We start from the raw sequence: 27,331 nt of genomic DNA, 5'->3' as shown, positions 1-27,331 counted from the left end.
GGGGAAACATGTCTTATTTTCGGGGAAACATGGTATTTGGAAGCAAGGTTCATCTCCCAGTGTTTACCCTTAAATGAAAGACTGTTGAATCAGCATCTTTTTGGCATGAGATGCATAATTTTATTAACCAATGGCATAAGTCTTAATGGCGCCACCAAAACTGACTCCCAAGATTTCACATGATTACGCTGAAAGCTCATGAGACTCTTGGTGATCTGGTAAGACTGTTCATTTAAAAAAATAGACTCTTCCCATACTTAAGGACTATTTACAGTTGTTAGAAACACCCTGCAATGTAGCACATTTTCCTTTACTATTAAATATTTTTTGTGCTATTTCTGGACCTCAACGGTAGCAACATGCTTACAACACTCAGGAAAACAGGAGTGCTTTTCAAAAAAAAAAAAAAATTCAGGATGGCTGTCATTAGCAATAAATGTCCAACTGCAAAGGCTACACTTGATCCTGTTTGCCTTTCCTTCAGCTGCTCCTTGGGCTTCAGTTACTGCATGCTCAGTCTCTCCCAGGCGGCTTACAAAGTGTTTCCTAGCTTCGGTGAGTTCTCCACCCTCAGGCCAACCACAGGGCCGCAGCAAAGGCTTGTACAATTTGGCTTCCTGCTCATCTGGAGAGGCACTCGTGCACAGGCACGCTACTAAATGTAAGATTTAACCAGGATGACCATGTGATCAACGCCACAGGCTACGTCCACCACCTCACCTGGCACTGTCACCTGAAGAAGGAAAAGGAAAATTAAAATCCACTTGCAAACATCTTTTTTCCCCGCCTTTACAGCAAATCCCAAGAATCTCTCTCTCTTTTTAGCAGTCTTGCTTACTATATTCCCGTGCCAGGCTTCGGAAATGGCAAAAGGTGGAAATTTACAAATTTGCCTAGCAAAAAGCAGCATGTTCAAGTAGTCTCATGGCCCCTAAGATGGGCCACCCTCTTCTATTCAGGGTGATCCAGTAGAAGGTTCCTGGAGTTCATCTAGATCAGTCACTTCCCCCCCCCCAAAAAAAAAAAACCCCAGGTCTAGCACCCTGCACCTTATCCTTTCATATTGGACGCCATATGATTTTGCAAAGACTGATTTTGATTGCCAAAATAATGAGTTTGGGAGCCTCAAGCACAAGATCCATACATCCCTGGGTAAAATAGCAATAGCACATAGACTTATATACCGCTTCATATTGCTTTACAGCCCTCTCTAAGCGGTTTACAGAGTCAGCCTATTGCTCCCAACAATCTGGTCCTCATTTTACCCACTTCGGAAGGATGGGAGGCTTTGAGCCTGGTGAGCCTTGAATCGTGAACTTTGAGCCTGATAAGATTTTGAACAGCCAAACTACAGGCAGCCGCCAGTCAGCAGAAGTAGCCTGCAGTCCTGCACCCTAACCACTGTGCCACCACGGCTCATATTAGGGCTGCACATGTTTCAGAAACAACTAAAAAAAGTGCTTTGAAATTTGCACCAGACAGCACCCATCTTAATTTTAAAAAGTGGATTCCATAAACTGGCGGCAGCAACATTTTTTTCCCCAAACTCATGAACAAGGCTGCAAAAGGCTGGGCTGCTTTAGAAAGAGCTAAGAGGCACTGTTTCCATGAGGTCCAAACCACTTCTGAAACATTTTTGAATTGAACGTATTGCTACTAAGTAGGTATAGAGGCCCTTAAACCAGTTGGAGCATTTTAGACTCCCATTCCACACACACGCACACAGAGACAGAGAGAGAGAGAGAGTGTGTTTCTCCACCAATATAACTAGGATGTAGCCAGTGGTGGGATTCAAAATTTTTTACTAGCAATTCTGTGGGTGTGGCTTGGTGGGCATGGTGTGGCTTGGTGGGCGTGGCAGGAGAAGGTTACTGCAAAATCCCCATTTGCTCCCAATCAGCTCAGACTTGGGAGGCAGAGAATAGATGGGGGCAGAGCCAGAGTCCTAGGTGGTATTTGGTGGTTCTCCGAACTACTCAAGCCTTCCGCTACCGGTTCTCCAGAACTGGTCAGAACCTGCTGAATACCACCTCTGGATGTAGCTTTGGGAAAGTTTCCTATGTTGAACACAGCCCAGAAAACCAGAGTTGACCTTCAGGAAAGCAGGTTTCAAAGTTTCAAAGTCCAGCTTTGTAGTTGCTTCAAACCAATAAAGCTTTTAATAAGGACCAAAACCAAATAGCAAAAAAAAAAAACACATTAGCAAAAAATAGTATCTGCTGGGTTGGTAGGCAAGCTACAATTAATCAAAAGCAGGAGCATCCCAATTTATCTCATGGAGCGCAGGATGCTGGAATACAGATATTATCTGCTGATTTGACATTTTTATTTAGGCAGCTGCCGCCCAATCCTACAGTTGCAGTAAGATCCTGTTTAAAAGCAAATACTCTTCAAAAGACTCTGGAATGAGGCTTCCCCCCAAGATCTGAATGAACACCACCCCCCTCCAAAACCCTGTTGGGATTATGAAGGGACCTGAAGACTAAACTCTTCATCCAAGTCTTTGGTGAGAATGAAGCTTCCTTTTAACCTAGATTGTTTTGTTTCTACCTGTCTGTTTTTCTACAATCTCCACTCTTCTCTTGTTTCTTGTTTTCTATTGTCTGTTTTTCAAATTTTTAATCATCTGTAAACAGCCCAGAGGTGCTGGGAGCTGGGTAGCATAGAGAACCCACTGACATTGACAACATCACCATCAGTCAATTGCAAAAGGCAGCTCTACTTGGAACAGCTGACATCCTGTGACGATGCCTTTTCGCACCACCAAACAGGAATATCTGCCTACCCCAGGTTCTTGGGAAGCACTCGATGGGTAGGTAAAAATGCCAGGTCCAGTCTAAACATCTGGCTGACTATGTAACAAACCATAACAAGGACATTTCTTACCCTCCAGGGGAAGTACTGGTCTTCCATCCTGCCAATTCCCAAGCATCCTCGCACATTTTTGCCCCATATAAAGAGTTCTCCATGGTCTGCAAACCAACAGAAAAAAAATTCAAATGTCATTCAATAGCAATATCACTTTGACTTACTTCATAGTGGTTTTACAGCCCTCTCTAAGTGGTTTACAGCACGGGTCCGCAACAGGGGTGGGTTACTGCCGGTTCGCTCAGGGACGCGCTTTGGGGGCATGGGCACTTCGCGGGGGGGGGGGGGGCAGCAGAAGTAAAGTACAGTCAGTCACAAAATAAAAAAATTGATAGAACCGGTTCAGGCCCGTGTCCGGCGGAGTTACTACCTACTTGGCTGAACCAGGCTGAACCGGTAGGAACCCATCTCTGGTCCTCAACCTTTTGGACCTCAGGGACCACTAAATTCATAATTTTAAATCCCATGGACCACTAATATGACCTGCCTAATGACAGGCTGGGTGGGCATGGCTAGGTGGTCATGTGACTAGATGGGCACGGCCAACTTATGTCACTGATATCGAGAGGTGCCTCCCTTTCCAGCCACTCCTCGCCTGCCCATCTGGGCTCCTTAGGGCCCCAACAGGAAGCAGTTGTTGGAGATAAGCAGCCACCAGGAGAAAGAGTTGGCTCAGTTCAAGTTGGATCTGACCGAGAAGGAAGCTCAGCAGAAGCACCTCACTGAGGACTACAAGCACAGGCTTTCCAAGCAGAGGGAAAACCTGCAGGAGTACAAGGCCAGGTACTGGCAGCTGGAGGCTCAGCAGGTTGAGATGATCATCCAGTTCCAGGCCATGATGCTGTCCCACTGGAACAAGGCCCTCTGGCTCTTTGCCACCAGTAGAACTTCCCTCCAGCCTTCACCCAAAGCCCTGCACCAGGAGGCTGAAGCAGACCCCAAGTCGGAATTTCTGCCCCCCTCTGCCCCTCCATCCCCCTCTGCACGTATATGGCCCAGGGGCTGTAGTTTGAGGACCCCTGATTTACTGCAATATAAAAAATACAAATAATTTTTCTGCAGACTACCAAAATTTTCTCACAGACCACCAGTTGGTGACTGCTAGTTTACAGAATCAGCATGTTGCCCCCAACAATCTGAGTCCTCTACAAAAGGACTTTTGAGTACTACAAAATATTATTTGGGATCAATATACTTATGCAAAGCAATATAATTTATAGAAGACAAGGGGAAAATGACTCTAGATTTAGAAACAGGATAGAACTTTAAAGGTTTGCAGATAATACACCCCCTTACATAAACAGATAGAAGTAATTCTCACTAAAGAGGCTTCTTTTTCCTAAACAGATGGACTTACGATTTTACTCCAAGATACTTACTAGTGATCGCCGCAAACTGGTTTAATCCACAACGGATCCGGTCCACACAAATATCAGGGTTGAAGTCTGACAAGCCAAACAGGGAAGGTGGGATCATCTCAGGAACAGCTGTTTCCATAAGATCTGGTCCTTTCCCAAGAATTCCATAGCCCCACACAAAAACATGGCCTTCCTCTGGATTATTAGAAACAAAAATAGGTAAGATAACAACAGCTGGCTTTAGACAAGTCACTAGTTTATACAGAAATGGGGCTAGGTGGGCAGGCCATGCTTGATTCAGTGTTGCTGAAATCCCACTTTTGCACTGGCACAAAATCAGTGTGAGCTTCATTGTGTTTCCCTGAAAATAAGACAGGGTCTTATTTTCTTTTGGCCCCCAAAATAAGCACTTGGCTCTTATTTTCGGGGAGGTCTTATTATTTTTGAGATGCAGGAGGCAGCGAGCGTGGTCACCTCATGGCTGCTGCTGTGTTGCAATATTTCAGGGGAGGTCTTATTTTTGGGGAGGTCTTATTTTAGCGCATGCACTCAAAAGCCCAGTTGGGCTTATTATCCAGGGAGGTCTTACTTTCAGAGAAACTGTGTGTGTGTGTGTGTGTGTGTGTGTGTGTGTGTGTGTGTGTGTGTGTGTGTTAGTTATAGCACAACATATAAGCACTAGGGCTACACATTAGATGTTTCCCAGGGACTGCATGACAACTCAACCAACTTCACAATTTGGGAAGGGCTATAAATTGCCTTCATTTATCTTATTCTTCCATTTGACTTCTCCATTTTCTCTGCTCCCTGAAGCTGTCAGCTAGACGTTGTGATGAAGAAAAGCAAAACGATTGTAGGAAGCTTCCACAATCAGGCTGCCTCGTAATGAGTACCAATCAGCATGAGTTACTATTTACCATCTGGGTCATCTTGGTTTGGTTTGGTTTAATTCCAAGGATATTTATGCCCTGGCTTTTAGATCAGTGTTTCTCAACCTCAGCAATTTCAAGAAGTGTGAACTTCATGATGGCTGGGGAATTCTGGAAACTGAAGTCCATATATTTAAAACTTGCTGAGGTTGAGATACACTGAATTAGATTGTTTTAACCCATTTTTAGGACCGTGCTTCCCAAAGCAGCACGCAAACCAGAAAGCAGTCAGCTAACGTAACCAGCATTCGTGATACTTTACAAAGGTGCTTTGAATCACAAGCAGAAAAATCCATCTTCTGAAAAGTAGTCTTTCACTCCCATCAGCCTCGGCCAGCACAACACATGCTAAAGGATTGCAACTTGCAATATTGCTCACTTCTATCTTATTTTGGGTTGGGGGCAGGGTTGGCGGGGGATGACCAAGAGGCTCACCAGTTAAGATGGCATTGCCAGTTCCACCACAGGAAGCTTCCTTCACTTTCCCAACACCGAAGTGCAAATGTCTGGGCACATTGACCTGCAATGAACAGAAATATGGAAGGCGACAAAGCTGTTATTTTAAGACTTTTAGAAAAAAGAGCTTTACGTACTGGTTAATGACCATCAATAAACTGTATTGAATTAAACTGAAAGAAGAGCATCACAGTCTCTTTTACAAAGACAAATCCAAAGCTTGACAAGTTTGAAATTTCATTTACACGCACACATACACAACACACACACCAAGGTTGAACATTGTGCCATCCTGAGCTCTGCAAAAAAAATGCAGCCCATGTATAGGTAGTCCTCAACCTACAACTATAATTGAGCCCAATAGTCTATCACTAAGCAAGAGTTGTGCCCCGTTTCACGACCTTTTTTTTGGCCACAGTTGTTAAAGGAATCGCTGCAGCTTTTAAGTGAATCATACGGTCGTTAAGCGATTTGGGCTTTCCCCCCCATTGACTCTGCTTGTCAGGTGCTGGCTGGGAAGGTCACAAATGGTGATCAGATGACCTTGAGATGTTGCAACTCTCATAAATACACGTTCCAAGTGTCCGAATTTTGATCATGCAGCAATGGTTGGGTGAGGATTGGTTATAAGCCATTTTTCAATGCTGTTGTAACTTCAAACAGTTGCTAAATGAATGGTTGGAAGTGGAGGACTACCTGTATTCAGCCACCAGCTCTTCGTTTGAACCAAAGGAGAGCAATGTGTATCCAATATGAAGATATCGCTTTAGGCATCTCCAAAATTACAGAGCTCTGATTTCTTTTTACTATGCCTCCAGCCTGATCTTTAGCAGATGCCAGGAAAGTTATGCTGTGCCTAGTAGGGATCACTGCTTTATGGAGCTTTAGGATAGACCTTCTCGTTCTGCCTAATGCAGAAGTTCAGAATTTGAGCACCCAACCTGCAAAAAACTTGCCTGAGCTGAAAAATTATTAACATACTCATTATTTTAATTAATGTAGTAATAACAACAGCATTTAGACTTATATACCGCTTCACAGGGCTTTACAGCCCTCTCTAAGCGGTTTACAGAGTCAGCATATTGCCCTCAACAATCTGGGTGCTCATTTTACCGACCTCAGAAGGATGGAAGGCTCAGTCAACCTTGAGCCGGGTGAGATTCGAACTGCCAAATTGCAGGCAGCCAGAAGGCGGCGGAAGTAGACTGCAATAACACACTCTAACCACTGCGCCACCACAGCTCATATGTAATTCTAACTACCCTGACATTTCAAAGAAATCAATTCCCCGCACTCTCACCTGTCAATCTTAGCCATGCCTAGAGTTCTGGAGAAGGAGACCTTCAGCATGCACCCCAGAGGATGAGTGCATGGTGACCCTCTCAAAAACATGTATCCCCCATCCCCACCAGCCAATCCAGCCCCCCTCTTTTCCTGTGGCACAAATGGCTTGTCATGTTGTGCAAGTGGCAATCATTCTAACCTGGGTTGTCTCAGTAACAGAACTCAGCTGAAGATATTCCGAGTTTCCCCAGCCAAAGAGCTCGCCGGCCTCGGACACAGCCAGGCAAGAATCTCCATAGGTTGTGACTTGTGCAATGCGGACACCTGCAATGTCCCCACCCAGTTTTGTGGGAACACTCACTATGTCGTAGTGGCCTAGGCCTAGTTGGGAGAGAAAGAGAAGGAAAGTCAGTGCATTATATGCATACTCATGGAAAACCAACCAGTTAAGAAATAATTAATAATTCCATGCAGGTAGCCTTCAACTTGCTATTTGTTTAGTGATAGCTCTGGTCCACATCTTTTGGATTATATTGTATTAAAAGGTAACGGTAAAGGTTCTCCACGTACAAATGTGCTAGTCATTCCCGACTCTAGGGGGCGGTACTCATCTCTGGTTCAAAGCCGAAGAGCCAGTGCTATCCAAAGATGTCTCCATGGTCATGTGGCCGGGACGACTAAATGCCAAAAGTGCATGGAATGCTGTTACCTTCCCACCAAAGGTGGTTCCTATTTTTCTACTTGCATTTTTACATGCTTTTGAACTGCTAGGTTGGTAGAAGCTGGGACAAGTAATGGGAGCTCACTCCATTATGCGGCGCTAAGGATTCGAACCACCGAACTGCCGACCCTTCTGATTGACAAGCTCAGCATCTTAGCAAATGAGCCACCGCTTGGTTTCTCAATCTTAGCTACTTTCAAATAAGTGGGCTTCAACTCCCAGAATTCCCCAGCCAGCATAGCATACCTGGCTGGGGAATTCTGGAAGTTGAAGTCCATATGTCTTAAATTTGCTAAGGTTGAGAAACACAGATTTAGACCGTCAATAGATTGTCTGCAGAGGAAAAAGGACATGAAGAAACCTCAGTTTTGTTGTTAGATCCAGTGTCTGTTCACCTTCTCTGATCTGGAGCTCCCTTATATTTTCACTGGAATGTGGTAAGTTAAGCACTACAGGTAGTGCTCAACATACAACAGTTCACTTAGTGACCATTCGAAGTCACAATAGCACTGAAAAAAGTGACAATTTTTCACACGTAGGAGCATTGCAGTATCCCCGTGGTCATGTGATCAAAATTCGCCCGCTTGACAACTGGCTCATATTGATGATGGTTGCAGTTTCCCGGGGTCATGTGATCAGCTTTTGCAACCTTCTGATAGGCAAAGTCAATGGGGAAACCAGATACACTTAACAACCGTGGTACTAACTTAACAAGTTCAGTGATTCACTTAACAACTGTGGCAAGAAGGGTTGTAAAATGGGGCAAAACTCATTTAACTATTGTGTTGCTGAGCAGCAGAAATTTTGGCCTCAATTGTGGTTATAAGTCAAGGATTACCCATACTGCTCTTTAAGCATGTAGAACTCCACCCTGCCAGTTGTATCCTCACAACAATCCTGCAAGGTAGTCTCTCTCTCTCTTTTTTTTTTACAATGTATCCCTTTCTTCGTACCTAACTCAAGGTAGGGAGCATGTCAATACTCCTTCCTTCTCCTATTATCCCACAACAACATAGACTATGAGGCAGTGGTGGGTTCTGGATCCCGTGGCATACCATGGCAACCGGTATGCTGCTACCATGTACGCTGCGCGCACATGCGCACCCACTACCCGCGATGCTCCAGCTGCTCGGTGGAGCATCGCGCAGGTGCCATATGCTCTGTGCACATGCGCAAATGCCCCAGTCGGCTTAAACAGAGGTAAAGAAAGCAGGCAGACCCTCCAGAGCACAGTATCGGAACAGTACCGGGTGCTCCCAGCAGGCGCCGGTACACCCATACCGGAGTGTACCGGTCGTAACCCACCACTGCTATGAGATGAGCTGGGCTGACAGTGTATCACTGGTTTAATGTTGCCCAGTGGTTTTGCTTGCCTAAGGCAGTACTAGAACTCACAAATCTCTTGGTTTCTGGAACACCACTTTAACCACTAGACCAGGAGTGTAAAACTCAAGGCCCTGGGGCCAAATCTGGCCCGCAGGGTGCTTAGATCTGGTCCGCAGGGCTGCCCTAGAAACAGCAAAGGACTGGCCCATGGTGCCTCTGCCATCAAAAATGGAGCTCGGGAGCCTGTTTTCACTGGCAGAGTGCTCAGGCCACTACAGACGCCCCCAACATGAATGATGTCAAGCTGACCACACTCACCCTGGCCATGCCCACCCCAGCCCCCCGAGGTCAAACACAACCCTGATGCGGCCCTCAATGAAATCGAGTTTGACACCCCCTGCACTAGACAAACTGAGCAATGGGCTAATCTAATGGGACCTCACGAGATTTTTCCTGGTTCTCGTCCACCACAACTGATCCCACACCCCAGGAGCTGGCCTGAGGAGCATTTTATAGGGTGATTTTCAGTTCTACTGAATGGGAGAATCCGCAGGTTGTGCTCCACAGTCAAGATGGCATCAACACAAACCCAAAATAGGTAGAGCTTTGAAGTGAACTTTGCAGGCACTGCCTTTATTTTTTAACCACAACTTGAGGACACTTTGTTCACTTCTACAGAACACGAACAAGTGGAGAGAGGCAAATGCATGCATGATGCCTCAATTATTCAGGGCTTTAGACTTTTCATTATAATGGCTCTATTCAAGTTACTGCTATATATGTATTCCTGGAATGAATGAAGCAATGCTTCTAAATTATGTTGTTTTAATTTCTAAGACCACTAAAAATGATTTAAGGACTGTTTGCGGATCATCACATAGCAATAGCAGTTAGGCTTATATACCGCTTCATAGGGCTTTCAGCCCTCTCTAAGCGGTTTACAGAGTCAGCATATTGCCCCCAACAACAATCTGGGTCCTCATTTTACCCACCTCGGAAGGATGGAAGGCTGAGTCAACCCTGAGCCGGTGAGATTTGAACCGCTGAACTGCTGAACTAGCAGTCAGCTGAAGTGGCCTGCAGTACTGCACTCTACCCACTGCGCCACCTCGGCTCCTTAAACCATGTGTGCATCCCTCTTTGCATGGATGCACACGAACCCATGCTACAACTTAAATCACAGCTATTGTAATATTTATAACCATAACCTTGCCTTTAACTGATAAATAATGTTTAGGGCAAAATTAAAGGATTGAATTAAGTTATGAAAATCACCAGAATGTAGTCAGCCTGTGGTTAAGATTCAAAATTGTTTGCTACCGGTTCTATGGGCGTGGCTTAGTGGGCGTAGCATTTCTTGGTGGGCGTGGCAGGGGAAGGATACTGTAAAATCCCCATTCCCTCCTGATTAGCTGGGACTCTGAGCAACAGTTTGACTACCTCTGGTCTATTTCATCCATGACTCTAAAAATATTGTTCCTTAAGGTAAAGGTAAAGATTTCCCCTGTCCAGTCATGTCCGACTCTAGGGGGCAGCATTCATCTCCATTTTTTAGCCAAGGGGGTCAGCATTGTCCAAAGATGTTTCCATAGTCATGTGGCCAGCATGATTGTATGCTGTTACCTTCCCAGCGAATTGGTACCTATTTATCTACTTGCATTTGCGTACTTTTGAACTGCTAGGTGGGCAGAAGCTGAGGCAAAGAAGGGAGCTCACCCCATAGTGTGGCACTTGGGTCTTAAACCCAGACTGTCAGCTTTGCAATTGACAAGCTCAGGGTCTTTAACCACTGAGCCATTGGGGAGCCTCCCCATCTTTTTTCTTTAATTAATATATTTCTTTTGCAAGTCAGAAGTGGTGTAACCCATTTCTATGCCTTTCCTTCACTTTATACAGCAGTCTTCTGTCTTCCAAAGGGACTTGCTCAATAGATACAAAATAAATTAAAATCACTTCTACTTCAGAAGCAAAATCAACAATGCTCCAGTCTCCATTTGTATGGCTTTGAACAGATTCAAAAACACTGCTGGCAATGCAGCTATCAGGTTGAATCATTCTTTATACGCTTGGTGGCAATGTCACAAAACCTCAACCATTCTGGAAAATGATTTACCACAGAATGAAACAATGGTAAATATCAACTTTCCCATTTCTTTTGTGCCAGCTCTTTTTCCACTGAACATTAAGAGGTTTAGATTCCTACAAAGTTATAGAGTTGGAACTATATCTTGACAGCTGCTAGAATACTTTGCTTCTAACTTGAAATTACATACAATTCCTTTTTAGAAGGACAACAGAGTAACTTCAAAAGTTGGCACTGTTGTCATAAAAAAAAAACTTTTTGTGTTTGACAGTAAAGTTAATTGCCATGGAAACCATTTATAGAATATAAATTCTGCACATGGAATTACACCATATACAAAATTCAGGTTTCTCTCAACGTAACTATGCAGTATTAGATTTTGTTTGATGCATTATAAGGACATAGTAGATCAGATTGGATCAATTGCTATTGTTTATTCCGATTGACAGTTTTGACCATATGGCTGCCTTTGGTATGACTCAGTTGATTTTAACAAGAGCAAAATTGATTTTAAAAAATCACCCTTATGTGAAGCATTAACCTAATTTGAAAATTCCTATTCAATTTTATGCAGCTTATAAACCTCTTTTTTGTGTTTCTTCCTTGTTCCTTTTTCTTTTTCTCCTGGTTGCTAAATTCAATTTAATTATTAAATCAAGATTAAATCAAATTAAATTAAATTGCTGGCACGATCCATCTCAGACATTTTACCTGTCTGGCCATCGGCTCCCCAACCACAAGAATAGACATCTCCTTTCTCCGTCCGGAAGAGGCTATGGTCCTGCCCACAGGCAACCTTTAGGCAAAATAAAAAATAAAGATTTATTCAAACATTTAGGATTTAAATGCAAAACTTGCTGCTCAAACAAATGCTCCATTTTGAGTCAAAGTTAAATAGGTATGAGGAGGAAACCAGGCACAGGTGGGTTGCAAATCCCAGCGCTATCGGTTCGCTCATGCTCTCATGTGCAGAAGCGTCCAGGCGGATAGGTGGAGCCTCCCGCCGCAGCCACTAACCAGGAGCAACCCACCTCTGAAACCAGGATTAAAACAACCTTCTGTAACCAGGTGTTTCTATTATAACTTGGCATTTACAGGTAGTCCTCAATTCACAACCAGCTGCTTAGCGGCTACTTGAAATTATGACAAACCTCCCCAGAGCTACTTACAACTTGGATTCAAAGTTTCGACAGACAGCGCCTCTGGCAGTCACATGATCACATTTTGGGGGCTCAGTGAACAGCCCACTTTTAAGGCTGTCTGCAGCATCATATGGACACTTTTTTGCTGGAAACTAGCATTTAGTTCCTATTTCTATTCACTTAACAACCGGCTGTTCGCTTAATGACTGCTGCCAAAAAGGTTGTAAAATCAAGGCAGAGTCATGTGATGAACTGCTAAATGGCCATCATGACTTACAACTGTAATTCGGGGTTCAATTATAGTGGTAAGTTGAGGACTACCTGTAGTTCGCGAACATTATTGTGGAATTATTAAAATTTAAAAGATCTTCTGTGAGAACCAGAATCATATATGACTGGAGTGGCAAAGGGACCTAAGGGGGTGGGGGGTGAGGGAGGGAAATAAATCAATGAAACCAAGACTTCTGAGACTAAAACAAATAAGAAAACAGTTGTGGGGTTGCTATTTTTTACTGGCTCTGTTTCAGGGGTGGGTTCCTGCCAGTTCTAAACTCTTCTATAGAAGAGATTCCACAAATCTACAGGGCCATTTAGAACTGGTTCCAGCTCCCTCCCCCCACCCGTCCGCACATCATCAAGATGAAGAACGAGAGGAGGAATTCTGGGAGTTGCAGTCCACAAGTCTTAAAGCTGTCAAGTTTGAACATCCCTGGGTTTTTTTTTCTAAAGGGTTAGGGGTGCAAAGATCTTGTAACTTGACAGCTTTAAGACTTGCGTGCTTCAAATGCCAGTTTTTGAGCCAACATTTTGGTTGCCAAGCAAGAGCGTTGTTAAGCGAATTCCACCACATTTTGCAAGTTGGCCATGCCCACTCAGTCACATGGCTGCCAAGCCGCTCCCACTCGGTCACATGGCCAGCAAGCCACTCCCACCTGGTCACATGGCTGGCAAGCCACACCCACCCAGTCACATGGCTGGCAAGCCACTCTCACAAAGCAGGCTACACCTACAGAAGAGGTTCTAAAAATTTTTGAAACCCACCACTGCTGTTTGCACATTTACTGTAAGCTTGTTATGAATTAAACCATTTCCTGAGTTCACACACTGTAGTACAGATACCCACAAAATAAATGAACCCAAATTTAATACTAACCCAACTTAGCATGTTGTAATATGCAGTGACTACATTTTTAGCTGAACTGGTTAAGCCTGCTTATTTGAATGTAGTCAGTGTGGGCCAGTCTTCTCCTGACCTGGATCCTTCCTAATTTCATGGACTACAACTCCTATCATCCCTAGGCTGGCTAGGGAAGCAATGGGTGCTGGGCAGCCAAAATCTTTGTGAGGTGCTAAGTTGTAGAAATCCACGGAAGATGATAAAATCCAAGCTTTTAAGATGCATCTCTAATTTCTCGTAAGCCCAGAGAAAAATTCTAGATTGCAGCTAAAAGTTGGCTTTGATTAGTCAGTTGCATCTCCTCTGAGGTCATTGTGGGCAGAGCTGGAAAAAATGGGACCCCAACCAAAAATAAACGAAAACACTATATTTTTTAAAACCTTTTTTTTCCTTTTGACATCTTTTTCTATGCAAATTCTGAAATGATTTCTTTGCTTTAGGGCAAGGATGTCAAAACTCGATTTCATTGAGGGCTGCATCAGGATTGTGTTTGACCTCAGGGAGGCTGAGGTGGGTGTGGCCAGGGTGGGTGTGCCAAACTCAATGTCACTCCTGTTGCGGGGGGCTATGGTGGCCCAAGCACTCTGCCAGCAAAAACAGGGTCCCAAGCTCTGTTTTCAGCTGCCACAACCTCCTGCAACCCTCTGCCAGTAAAAATGAGTCCTCCCAAGCTCCATTTCAGCTGTATCTGTCCGCCCCGTGCCAACTCAATGAAGCGATGGACGTGATGTGCCAGGGCCTCGAGGCTGTTAGGGACTGGATGGGGGTTAACAAGCTTGTGCTCAATCCAGATAAGACCGAGTGGCTGCTGTGCTTCCCTCCTACTAATTGGCCAAGTGTTCCACCTCTCAGGCTGGGGGGTCAAACAGTACGCCCCTCAGATAGGGTCCGCAACTTGGGAGTCCTCCTGGACCCACAGCTGACTTTTGAACACCATTTGTCAGCTGTGACCAGGGGGGCATTTGCCCAGGTTCGCCTGGTGCACCAGTTGCGTCCCTACCTGAACCGGGAGGCTCTCACAACAGTCACTCATGCCCTTGTGACCTCTAGACTGGAATACTGCAACGTGCTCTACATGGGACTGCCCTTGAAGAGTATTCGGCGACTTCAGCTTGTCCAGAATGCAGCCGCGCGAGCGATCGTGGGTGCGCCTTGGTTCACCCACGTAACACCTATCCTCCGCGAGCTGCACTGGCTGCCTGTTGATCTCCGGGTACGCTTCAAGGTGCTAGTTGTCACCTACAAAGCCCTTCATGGTATTGGATCTGGGTAGTTGAGAGACCGCCTACTGCCAATTACCTCCACTAGACCAATTAGATCCCACAGACTAGGCCTCCTCCGAATTCCATCAGCCGGCCAGTGTCGACTGGCGACTACCCGGAGGAGGGCCTTCTCTGTGGCTGCTCCGACCCTCTGGAACGAACTCCCCGTGGAGATTCGTACCCTCACCACCCTCCAGGCCTTCCGCACAGCCCTTAAAACCTGGCTGTTCCGACAGGCCTGGGGCTAAAGACTCGCTGCCCCACTTCAAATGGTATGATTGTCTGGTTTTATGTTTCTGTAACTTTGTTTGTTTTTCCCTTCCTTTGAGTTGTGAGCCGCCCTGAGTCCCTTCAGGGAAAAGGGCGGCATACAAATAAATAAAAATGAATGAAAAAATGAAAATGAAATTTCCACTGGCAGAGGGTTGCAGGAGGCCGTGACAGCAGAAAACAGAGCTCGGGGGCCTGTCTTCTCTAGCAGAAGCACCACGGGCCGGTTCTTCACTGTTTCCAGGGTAGCTCCACGGGCCAGCACTAAGTACCCTGCAGCCGGATCTGACCCCCCGGACCTTGAGTTTGACACCCCTGCTTTAGGGGTCTGAAATTGTCAGTGGGTCCTACCTGAACTACATGTTTCAAGGGTGGTGTGGGAGCAGTCACTTAATGGGTATTGTTATGACCCAATTGCCTATTCAGAGACTCCTCCCACACCCCACCTCGGAGACTAGGCCAAAGGCCACATGAAATTTGACTAGGATCTGGGTGGTAAACTAGACTGATCCTTGGTCTAATTCAGCCTGTTAGCCTCTTCAAAGACACATGCAAAAAAATTTCCTTCCAAAAGAGGATACAGGTTTTTGGGCACGACTTACTTGGACCACTCTGTCTTCAAATCCTTGTAGTTTGTTAATGATCTGGCTCTCACTGCATTTTGCCCAGAAAAAAAAAAGAAAGTCATAACAAGAAAGTGAAACAAGCCATCAAGAAAGTAAACAGCTGAAACTTTAAAAAAAGGCAGTTTGGGCAAATGCCGATTATCAACAAAGTTTCAAAGCGCTTCCTGTATTTATTTAGCTTCCTGTATTTTAGCTTCCTGTGTTTTCCAAAGCACATTCCTGACACTGCAATAAGGGCTTTGGGGTATTTGAAACTGTTACATGGAATTGTTCTGAGATTTAAAGCATCCCAGCTGAATATTAAGTTGAAATCACAGAGCACTCCCAGCAACAGACAGAGGGGGAGGGGGATGCTTGAGGTGCAATTGTTCTGTTTTTTGCCTTAAAAGTTCCAATAGGAAGAAAATAGCCTACATCAGTTGTAATATTAGAACAACTCTTCCTCCAATCCAGGGACATGTTATGAGCTCAGGGAAATCTTGTGGATCCTTTGGAACAGGAATAGGGCTCTGACCCTCAGGTGTTGCTAAGCAACATTTCTCTGCATCCTTCATCATTGGTGGTGCTTGTTGGAACTGGTGGGAGATGTCATGAAGCAATAATTAAGGAGGAGAGCCAATGGCAGCATATCATGCATTTTTACAAACTTCTGATGTCAACATTTCAGAATGCAAAGTACCAAGTATGGAACTTGAATCAGGATTCCAGTTAAAACAAAGTCAATCACTCAACCCCTAGCCTTGCTTAAGAGACACACTTCCATCATGAACCATTATATGAAACCAAACAGGTTCTCTCACCTGTATATTTCACCTTCAATCACTTTTCGGCCACACTGGCCATAAGCGTTGTTGCCCATGCTAAAGACTGAAAGAAAAAAATTGAGACACCGTCAGATAAATATTCAATATCCTGCTTAGCTGGAAAAAGTGTCTTTTCAGAAAGATCTTCCTTTTGATAAATATGGAAAGGGAACACGCAATTATTTTTTTCTTTCAAATACTCCAAGAACAATGTTCATTTAAATTCATTTAAATATAGATTTTCATACAAAGACATTGAGAATTTGGTTCTGGAAATACAGTTAAGGAAGATGTAACATGTCAAATAAATTAACCTTCCCTTTTCTCCACTGCCAGTAAAAGTTTGAGAAAATGGACATCCTAAAATCCATAATCAGGGAAGATGTACTGAACATAAATTCACCACTACCCAGCTTAATTTTTAATCTGTCCAAGTTTGTATGACATCTAATGCTAAGCATTTATTTTTACCATACTCTACAGCTTTTAGTTTGGTTTTGGTTCAGCACAATATCAAACCCAGATGATATGATTGCTAAACTCTGGATTATAACTTACCATGATGCAATAATGCAGCCACTTGTTCATGAATCAACAAATTTATAATTTTATCCTATCTTTCCTCTGGGAGCCTAAGAGAGAGAGATCTCTCCATAGGTATCCGCAAATGAGGAAACCACATGACATCACTGCGCAATTTATGGAATATTAGAATTGTTCAGACAACTGAACAATTTGTATCATTTTTGACCCGATGGTATTTTGACATCATTATGGCTGGTAATAGATTGCTATGGAGCTCCCGTTATTTTAAGTTCTAGAAAAGCAATTGCATGAGATAGGCTGGCCTGAGAAAGAACGATTGGTCCAACATCACCCAATGAACAGCCACAGCTAAGGATGGGATTGAACCAGGATCTCCCAGGTCACAGCTCAATACTTAACTACTACACCACATTGGTGTATTTAAACTGGTACTTTAAAAACCTGACAGGTTTGTTTGTTTATTTATTTTTTATGCTGCCCATTCTCTCCCATAAGTTGACAAGGTTATGTATTAACTTTAGTGTCAGACTCTTTCTATAAAGTATAAAAGTACCATCAAACCTCCTTCTTCTGTTAACACCAAAGAATGTGCTCTCCCACAAGATACTTGCAAAACTCTGCTGTGCTGTGGCTTGGCCAGTGGCAAGGGAACAGGGCTTGGCTCCAAGACATATTCATAGCCTTTAGCTTAAAAATAAAGAAACAGACAATGTATTTTCAATGTATTACAAAGAGAGTACCTTTAATATGCTACAGAAGTTACTAACACTTAACAAATGTCACAATTAATAGATTTAAATTATTTCAAGATGCTCATTTTCAAACTCCCTGCAATTTATGGTATAATTACTAGTATTTGTGGCTAGGCACACAGTCACCACCAGTGCCATGCACATTTTTTAAAAAAAGACCCATTCTAGGTGGGCTGTTCATAGTTAGCATAGTGCCTTGTAATAAAAGGCAGAAAGATGTTTCCACAAGACCACCAATAACTATATTAGGACAACTACTGTCCCCAATCATATACTTTTGAACACATGCTCTATTTGTAGGTACCACCCATAGAAAGATTTACTGGGTCATGCCAAATGTTTTATTTGGTCCAAATGTAAGATTATCCTGCAACAGGTTTGCCAGACAACTGCCCAATGGTTTTCCATGCCATGCAAAGACATTTTATTTATTTATTAATTTATTAAATATATATTGCCGCCTATTCACCCATGGCAACTCAAAGCGGCTTACATAATTTTCCCAATCTTTTGAGAATTATAGATATTAATTTTAAATTTAAAGACTGCTTTTTAGCCTGACTTCACTATCCGTGTTTATTTATAATGTTGTATAATTTTAACAGTTCACTTTTTTTTTCTGCCAAGCATTCTGGGAAGATGACTGAAGGATGGAATAAATATGTAATAATTCATTAAAAGCATGGGAGTAAAAGAACAAGGATAGCATGCAGCCTTTTAAAGTTAGCAAAGTTTTACATACTTTTATTTTTCCTGCTCCTGTGAAATCCAATCTGAGAATCTTTATTCAGCCCCATTCCCCAGATCTTGTTAATATCCATTGTTCTGGATGACAGAAGTGTGAACCCGTAGCCACAGGCAGCAGAAGAAATCTTTAAAACAATAGATAAGCAGTTTAGCCGCAATTTGATATAAACAAGCATACAATAAAGATGGGGAACCTGTAGTTCACTATTTTTGGATCCTAATTCTCATCAAAGCTAACAGGCTAATGATTATGTATAACGAGAAAGACACTCTTAATATTATTTTTAGAAAGCACAAATTTCTCATTTCTAATGTGAAAAAAGTCTACCAACTCTCTGAATAAGAAAAAAGCAAAGAATACTGTATACAGAAACCCCATCAGGCTCTCATTCAGCAACTCAAAAAGTCACTTATTTTTCTCCTTTGCATTTTCAAGTATAGGAATGCTGATCAGAGATATCAAAAGCTGCCTTCAATAATTTGTAAAAATAATAAAGGCAGGATGTTGTTGTTAGTTGTGAAGTCGTGTCTGACCCATCGCGATCCCATCGACAATGTTCCTCCAGGCCTTCCTGTCCTCTACCATTCTCTGGAGTCCATATAAGCTCACGCCTACTGCTTCAGAGACTCCATCCAGCCACTTCATTCTCTGTCGTCCCATTTTTCTTTTGCTCTTAATCTTTCTCAGCATGAGGCTCTTCTCCAGTGAATCCTTCCTTCTCATTAGGTGGCCAAAGTATCTGAGTTTCATCTTCAGGATCTGGCCTTCTAAAGAGCAGTCCTCTAGGACTGACTGTAGGTTTGATCACCTTGCAGTCCAAGGGACTCGCAGGAGTCTTCTCCAGCACCATAGTTTAAATGCCTTAATTCTTTGGCGTTTCTTTCTTATAGTCCACCTTTCACAGCCATACATTACAACTGGGAAAACCATGGCCTTGACTATATGCACTTTTGTTGGCAGGGTGATGTATCTGCCTTTTAGTATGCTGTCTAGATTTGCCATAGCTTTCCTCCCCAGGAGCAAGCGTCTTTTAATTTCTTGGCTGCAGTCCCCATCTGCAGTGATCTTGGAGCCCAGGAAAATAAAATACCTCCATTTCTTCTCCTATTTGCCAGGAATTGAGAGGGCTAGATGCCATGATCTTACTTTTCTTAATGTTGAGTTTCAAGCCAACTTTTGCACTCTCCTTCTTCACCAGCATCAAGACGCTCTTTAGTTCCTCTTCAGTTTCTGCCATTAGAATGGTATCATCTGCATATCTGGGGTTGTTAATATTTCTCCTGGCAATCTTAATTCCATTTTTTGATTCATCTAGCCCTGCCTTTCTCATGATGTTTTCTGCATCTAATAGTTTATAAATAGTTTATAAATAGTTTGCATGAAATGGCTGTCTGAGGAAGCTTTGTAAATAGCTGAGGAAGAAGGGAAGTGAAAGGCAAGGGAGAAAGAGAGAGATACATCCAATTGAATGCAAATTCCAGAGAATAGCTAGAAGAGATAAGAATGCCTTCTTAAATGAACAGTGCAAAGAAATAGAAGAAAACAATAGAATAGGGAGAACCAGAGATCTCTTCAAGATCCTATCTATTATTTATTTGTTAAATGTATTTACTATCACAAAAGTAATAATACTCCTGTTTTAGTTTCCCAATTAGACTACCTCAAAGGGCTTACACCGGCTTTCCTGTGATTTCTGTGATAGTGGTCACCCATCCCAACCCTTATTGGGTCCGATTTTGGCTGGGGTTTCAGTGGCAACTTGAAGTAGGTGCTATCCCATCTTCATTCTTGAAACGACCCAACTCCAAGGAAGCAGGAAGTTTTCTCCCCTCTCTCACCTTCTCCTTCATGTCCAGGCGGTAAGGCGTGGGTTGGATCCGCCTCCGAATTTTCCCTGCATCCGGGACGATAAAGGAAGGGATGCCCAGAGCCCCTGAGTAGGTGAAACCACACACGAAGACCCGGTCCTTCCTTTTGGCTCGGTCTCCCACATATTGGAAAATGGGAGCAGCCTCGTCGGCGGCTTTGGCATGCCGGACGCTCTTTGGCTTGGCAGCTTTCGCGAAGCCGCGATGCCGGCCTTCAAAGAAGAGGCCGAGGAAGGACCAGGGGGGACCATGGGGGGAAGGATTCAAGGATAGCACCCCGGAGGCCCGTCCCCTTTTCAAACATCCCCCAGACAGCCGCCTTGTGCAGAGTCCGCCACTGAAGTCCTTGCTTGTAGGTCGCTGAAGGAGCTGCTTCTTGGATCCTACATATATCACGCAGATCCTTCTTTGGAAGGCAGTCAGGCAACCAGTAAGCGCCATCTCAGATTTCTTGCCTGGAGAGATCACCGGATCACGTTGAAAAGAATCACCATTTTGGGATCATGGGCAGCGCCATCTTGTTAACCTTTCACCCTTTCTTGTCCTGCGCAGGCGCAACTCCCCCTCAAAAGAACCGCCTTGATAATATAGGCAAGACTCCGATGTATCGTTAGCCAGCCGGTAGTATACGCAGGCGCAGTGGCGGTGACTTTTCAGTGCAGCTATTCTTGTTTGCGCATGCGCACGATTTGCTGTTCGGTCAAAGCCTCTGGGGTACTTTTATCAGGAACGTGTGTTTTTTTTCTGATTTTAACAGCGTGGACGCGTCCGTATCTCTAGCGCCCCCTATGGGAGCTGAGCCGTAATTTCGCTGTTATTTTGCTCTGCGCAGGCGCACCAAGGACACCGTAGAGATTGCCGTGATACAGTACTGTTAACCAAGAGACGAATGTAAATTGTCAGTTTCAGCCAAGCCTTTCATTCATTGGACCCAGGGCGCACCAGATGGTTTCATATTAGGCCAGTGACAGTCAGACATCATAAATACAAATCAGTTGCCACCTGTCTGAATTTTGATAAGGGTCGTAAATTTGAAAAATGGTCATAAGTCATTTTTTTCAGTGATGTTGTAACTTTAAATGATCGCTAAATGAACTGTTGGAGGACTACCGGTATAGGATTTTTCAAGTTGCATCCCTTTGGGTTAGAAATCCTTTTGGATTATATACAAAGGTTAATAAAAAAGAACTAAATTAGATACAGTTAAGTTTTGATTATTAGGGGGGAAATGTTATGATACAGGATATAGTTAAATAAAGGAGGGATAATGATGACAGCCTAAATATATGTATGGGTACAATATAAGGAAACTAGATGAAAATTGCAAACAGTGATTTGGAAAGGAGGATTAGAAAAGTTTGTTACTAAATATTATGGATGTTTAGCTAGAATAGGACATAAGGATTCAGTGTTATTGGAGGATTTTAGAAATACTAAATGAAATGCCAGTATGTGGTTATGTATTAAATCTGGGTATATTTTATGATGAAGGACGTTCAAACAATTATAGTCAAATAAAAATGGAGGTATAAGGGTAACATGTATAAATATCTGAGTTAAAATACTATGGCAGAAGATATTATTGGAAAGATACAGGTTGATAGATAGAAGAATATAACTTAAAACTAGTTAAACTTAGTGAAATTTAGTAATAATTGATATAAATAAATAAATAAATAAATAATTGATAATGATAATAATGTATACAATGTGTAGTGTTATGATGTGTAATGAAATGCCAGTATGTGGTTATGTATTAAATTTCAGTATATTTTATGATGAAGGACATTCAAATAATTATAGTCAAATATAAATGGAGGGATAAGGGTAACGTATAAATATTTGAGTTAAAATACTTGAGTTAATATGAATTATGCTTGATGATTGTGGAAGAGATGCACGAAAACCTTTTGTAACCAACTGATACACTTTCTACAATATGTAAAGACGGAAGATTTTATTTGTTGTGTTTGTTTTCAAAATTAAAAAAATTAAAAAATAAATAAATAAAAATTAAAAAAAGAAACACAGAGGGAGACTTAAGGGGAAACTGAAACCAGTTTCTTTAAAGATGCTCCAAAGGAAGACTTGTAACAAACACAATATAATGGCTTTTTTTAAGTGTTGCAGGTCACACAACTTCCCAGAAGAGAACTGTGGGGAACCCCTTCAGTACTGCAGTTGCTAACAAGAAAATTGCACAGATGTGGCTTTGCGCTTCCTGGACTTCAAGCTCAATTCAAAGGAAACATTACCTTATTCTTGAAAAACTGCCCTTACTGAACTCTACACAAATCACATCATATGTCTCATACATGCAAAGCTTCTTCTCCGGTAACATTGTATTGCTAACTAGGGCATACAAAACCTTTGCCAGACCAATTCTTGAATACAGCTCTGCCTGGAATTCACATTATATAGATTTGATTGATTTGATTTGATTTTGTTGTATTTCTATGCCGCCCTATTCCCAGAGGGACTCAGGGCGGCTCACAAACCAAGTAAGAGGGGGGGGGGATACAAACAAGAAAAAAGAGACAACGGACAAACAACACAACAATTTAAAAACAATCAACAGCCACACAATTCGAGCGGGGACGGGAACTCATCAGCCCCAGGCCTGTCGGAACAGCCAGGTTTTAAGGGCTTTGCGGAAAGCCTAAAGGGTGGTGAGGATCCGAATCTTCACGGGGAGCTCGTTCCAGAGGGCCGGAGCAGCCACAGAGAAGGCCCTCCTCCGGGTGGACATTAATATAATCGAGCAGGTCCAGAGGTACTTCACGAGAAGAGTACTCCACTCTTCTGCTCACAATAAAATTCCCTATGCCACCAAGACTTGAAATTTTGGGCTTGGACAATCTGGAATTGCGCCCCTGCGGTATGATCTAAGCACAGTATACAAAATTGTCTGCTATAACGTCTTGCCAGTCAACAACTTCTTCAGCTTCAACCACAATAATACATGGGCAAACAATCGATAACAAACTCAAGGTAAACCGCTCCTAATTTGATTGCAGAAACAGAGTGGTCAACACCTGGAATGCTCTACCTGACTCCGTTGTTACATCCTCAAACCCCCACAACTTCAACCTTAAACTGTCTACAGTAGACTTCACCCCATTCTTAAGAGGTGCATAAAGGGGGCGTGCATAAGCGCACCAACACGCCTACCATCCCTGTCCTACTGTGCCCATTTATTTGTACTCACAAATAAGTGGCGCAGTGGTTAAATGCAGCACTGCAGGCTACTGCTAGATCAGCAGTTCAGCGGTTCAAATCCCACCGGCTCAGGGTTGACTCAGCCTTCCATCCTTCCGAGGTGGGTAAAATGAGGACCCAGATTGTTGGGGGCAATATGCTGACTCTCTGTAAACCGCTTAGAGAGGGCTGAAAGCCCTATGAAGCGGTATATAAGTCTACTGCTATTGCTAATATTGCTATTTTGTCCATGTCGATGTTTATACTTATACCTGTTAACTCGTACATGCTTGACAAACTAAATAAATTAAAATAAATATATATATCATACATGTGGCATAAATCAGAGTTTATAAAGCAACATGCATTTCAAGCAGCCAAATCCCTCTCAAAGGTATGTTTTTTTTTCCTTATCTATACATTGCAGTACTAAAATTCACATCGTGTTTATCTGTTGGTACCCTCAGGTTAACCCAAACAGTGCGTGATGTCACAACTATTTTTTAATCAAGGTGCTTAAAACTTGCCAACTTGAAGAATGCAAATGTGGGGGCCCATTACTCCTGTGGAATTGAAATTGTTATGATATTCAAGAACAGTTTTATGTACAAAGTTGTGGTCGCTGTAGCCTCCCCGCCATCACACAATCGTGATTCTTAATGCATCCAACAAGCAAAAACAATGGGGAAACTTTCCGGAAGTGGGAAGTCACTCCAACTCCAAAGACTCTATGACGGGACAGCAGAATACCTGCAGGACCACATCTTCCAACCTATTGCAAGCAAGTAAAGTTAGCTGAAATAACTTTTCAAAAATATTTAGGTTTGTTGGAAGAAATGTCCATCTGGGTTCAGCTCCAAGTGGAGAAAAGACACTGGAAACATGGTGGCTGTTTGGAAAGATGGTTTAATGGTGGACAGGACCACATGGTTTGAGGTCCTGAGCAAAAGAAGCACATGGAGAGGGGAGAGGGATAGATTCATACCCTCTGTTGGGCCCTACCTTAGAGCTTCACGTTCAAGAAATGTATCTCATTGGCTGTCACGCTCCCCGGGAGAGTGGGTCGTAGCTAACTTTGTAGGCTGTCTGTGTCCCAGGCTGGGTTGAGCCTTGCTGGGTGATGCAATCTCCCCAGGTGCCATGTGATGAGTTCTGTTGCTAGATGGGTAGAGTGCTAACCCTATCTTGTCCTGAGGGCCATCCCTTAATCCCATCACCTTGGAACTGAAGGGGCAGGTGGGAGATGGAGCTGCTTTGTTTTTAAAACATGTTTCTCCTTTTCTCATCCAGGAAAATATAATATTCTGCATTTTTAATATTTCCTAAAATGTTTCATTCTTCTAAGATAGAGGTGGGTGCTAACTTTCAACAGGTTCAACAATATGTTTCCATCCATTTTGTTCTATGGAAATGTGAGTTGGGTATGGGTTGAATTGGGCGGTTGTAGAAATCAAATAAATATCAGGAAGTTTAACTACAGGATCCTTGCGTACAGGTAGTCCTCAACCTACGACCACAATTGAGCCCGAAATGTATGTTGCTAAGTGAGACATTTGTTAAGTGAGTTTTGATCCATTTTACCATCTTTCCTGCCACAGTTGTTAAGCAAATCACTGCAGGCGTTAAGTTAGGAACACGGTTGTTAAGTGAATCTGGCTTCCCCATTGACTTGTCAGAAGGTTGCAAAAGGTGATCAACTGACCCCCGGGACATTGTAGCCGTCATAAATATGAGTCAGTTGCCAAGGGTCTCAATTTGGGTCACATGATCATGGGGATGCTGAAATGGTCATAAGTGTGAAAAAATGGTCATAATTCACTTTTTCAAGGCTGTTGTAACAATGGTCCATAAATGAACTGTTGTAAGTTGAAGACTACCTGCATTTTCCTTCTTGGTTATATTATCTTGGTCTGTTATCTTTGGCTAATTCTCTATGTGTTTCAAGGAGCTGTAGAATGGTCTGTGAATTATAAAGATATATTAAGTCCGTGATGGCCAAACCTATGGCCCTTTCTCCGGCCATGCGAGTCCATCACCTTGACTCAAGTTCTGCCGTGCATGTTGCACGCACTTCCTGCCACCTAGCTGATTTTCGGGTCTCTGCTATGTGTGGGAGATGCATGCACATGTAGGGGGGGGCAGGGCACACATGGGGGGTCACATGTGGTGTGCAGGGGTCAGGGTGCACACGAGGACATGTATGCACACGGTGGGCGCACAACATTGCATTATAGCAATAGCAGTAGCAGTTAGAACTATATACCGCTTCATAGGGCTTCAGCCCTCTCTAAGCGGTTACAGAGTCAGCATATTGCCCCCAACAACAATCCGGGTCCTCATTTTACCCACCTCGGAAGGATGAAAGGCTGAATCAACCCTGAGCCGGTGAGATTTGAACAGCCGAACTGCAGAACTGCAGTCAGCTGAAGTAGCCTGCAGTGCTGCATTTAACCACTGCGCCACCTCGGCTCCTTCATTATGGGGGAGATGCGCACACGCACTTTCACATGCATGCACTTTCAACACTCGCCACCAAAAAGGTATTAAGTCTTCCTTTTATCACCTTGTTCATGATTATCCATGATTCTCTCTCCCTCCTTTTGCTCTGTTTCTGAAGTTTGCTGAAGTTTAATTAATCAAAATCAAACTACATTATATTTTGCCAATTGAACTGAGTTGGGCGTGCTTTTGTTCTGGTCTGGAAAGGAACCGGCCAAGAGTGGGCTGGGTATAAACAAAACTGGAAACTAGCCACGGTTATTTTTCCAGTAAAGATCACCAAAATAATTTGAATGCAATGGGGATTAGAAAGCCTCACCAATAAACGGTTGAATCTGCAGAAAAGTGAGTGAAAGAAGAACTTGAAATGGTTGAAATGGTCATGTAGGCAAAAAAAAAGCTTTCTTTCCGTGTTGTAACAGGAAGGGGAGTTTACTTAAGGGAAATAGTCCAAAGCAGAATGTATGCATGAAACCAAAAAGATTGCTTCTTGGTCCAATTTCCAGAGAACTAGCAGTTGGCTTTGCCTTTTGCAGAAAAATCAACCTTGTAGCAATTTAAGGATTAACTAAGGATTAAGGATTAATTAAAGATATTATCATCAACATTGCACAATCCCGTTCACAAAGAACAGTCTTCAGAGGGGACAAAAATACAGAGATGCAAAGCAGTGGTGGAATTCAATTTTTTTACTACCAGTTCTGTGGACGTGGCTTGGTGGGGCGTGGCAGGGGGAAAGGATACTGCAAAATCTCCATTCCCTCCCCACTCCAGGGAAAGGTTACTGCAAAATCCCCCAGGAAAATATGATTGAAATTTTTATAACAAAAATATTAAGGCATATGGAATAATAGTAGGGACTCAGTGGCTAAGACGCTGAACTTGTTGATCAGAAGGTCGGCAATTCAGCGGTTCGAAACCCTAGCGCCACATAACAGAGTGAGCTCCCGCTACTTGTCCCAGCTTCCACCAACCTAGCAGTTCGAAGGCACGTAAAAATGCAAGTAGACAAATAGGAACCACCTTTGGTGGGAAGGTAGCAGCGCTCCGTGTGCCTTCAGTGTTTAGTCATGCCAATCACATGAACACGGAGATGTCTTTGGGCAGGGCTGGCACTTCGGCTTAGAAACGGAGATGAGTGCCACCCTTAGAGCCGGAAACAACTAGCACGCATGTGCAGGGAAACCTTTACTTTTACCTTATGGAATAATAAAGACAATGCGCAGACAGAAACACTTACAAAGTAAGCTGTGGTTTCATAGTCAATCCCAAGACCTTTTAGGAAAATCAAGTTTTTATTAACTTCTGGATAGGCATACATTAGACTGGCTGGAAGCTGAAATGGTAAACCGGAGAGGATGTGAGGTTGTAATGTCCTTGCGGTTGAAAATTCAGTTTCAACTTTTCTCAAAAAA

General features: G+C 43.2%; 1 protein-coding gene across 1 annotated transcript; it reads right to left on the bottom strand.

Annotated features, from left to right (window-relative positions):
• Positions 1-211: 211 nt before the first annotated feature.
• Positions 212-20,756, bottom strand: RCC1L (RCC1 like). The gene is made up of 11 exons (XM_032216918.1): positions 20,190-20,756; positions 18,346-18,475; positions 17,413-17,538; positions 16,303-16,369; positions 15,479-15,530; positions 11,737-11,821; positions 7,095-7,276; positions 5,591-5,675; positions 4,248-4,421; positions 2,887-2,972; positions 212-733 (listed from the first exon to the last, which is right to left on the bottom strand). The coding sequence occupies exons 1-11, from the start codon at positions 20,658-20,660 to the stop codon at positions 656-658; spliced, it is 1,536 nt and encodes a 511-aa protein (XP_032072809.1). The 5' UTR covers positions 20,661-20,756; the 3' UTR covers positions 212-655.
• Positions 20,757-27,331: the final 6,575 nt, after the last annotated feature.

This window comes from Thamnophis elegans, chromosome 4 (genome assembly GCF_009769535.1).
Source record: "Thamnophis elegans isolate rThaEle1 chromosome 4, rThaEle1.pri, whole genome shotgun sequence".
NCBI lineage: Eukaryota > Metazoa > Chordata > Lepidosauria > Squamata > Colubridae > Thamnophis > Thamnophis elegans.
Note: the sequence above shows the minus strand (reverse complement) of the source record. Positions and strands in the feature narration are given on the sequence as shown.

Bases quoted from the DNA above. Each gene is read 5' to 3' on its own strand.
- RCC1L (XM_032216918.1), bottom strand. From the start codon at position 20,660: ATGGCGCTTACTGGTTGCCTGACTGCCTTCCAAAGAAGGATCTGCGTG. The intron at 15,531-16,302 runs GTGAGAGAACCT...GGCAAAATGCAG, and splicing joins ATTGAAGGTGAAATATACAG to TGAGAGCCAGATCATTAACA. The intron at 7,277-11,736 runs GTAAAATGTCTG...TCTCCCAACTAG, and splicing joins GGGAGCCGATGGCCAGACAG to GCCTAGGCCACTACGACATA.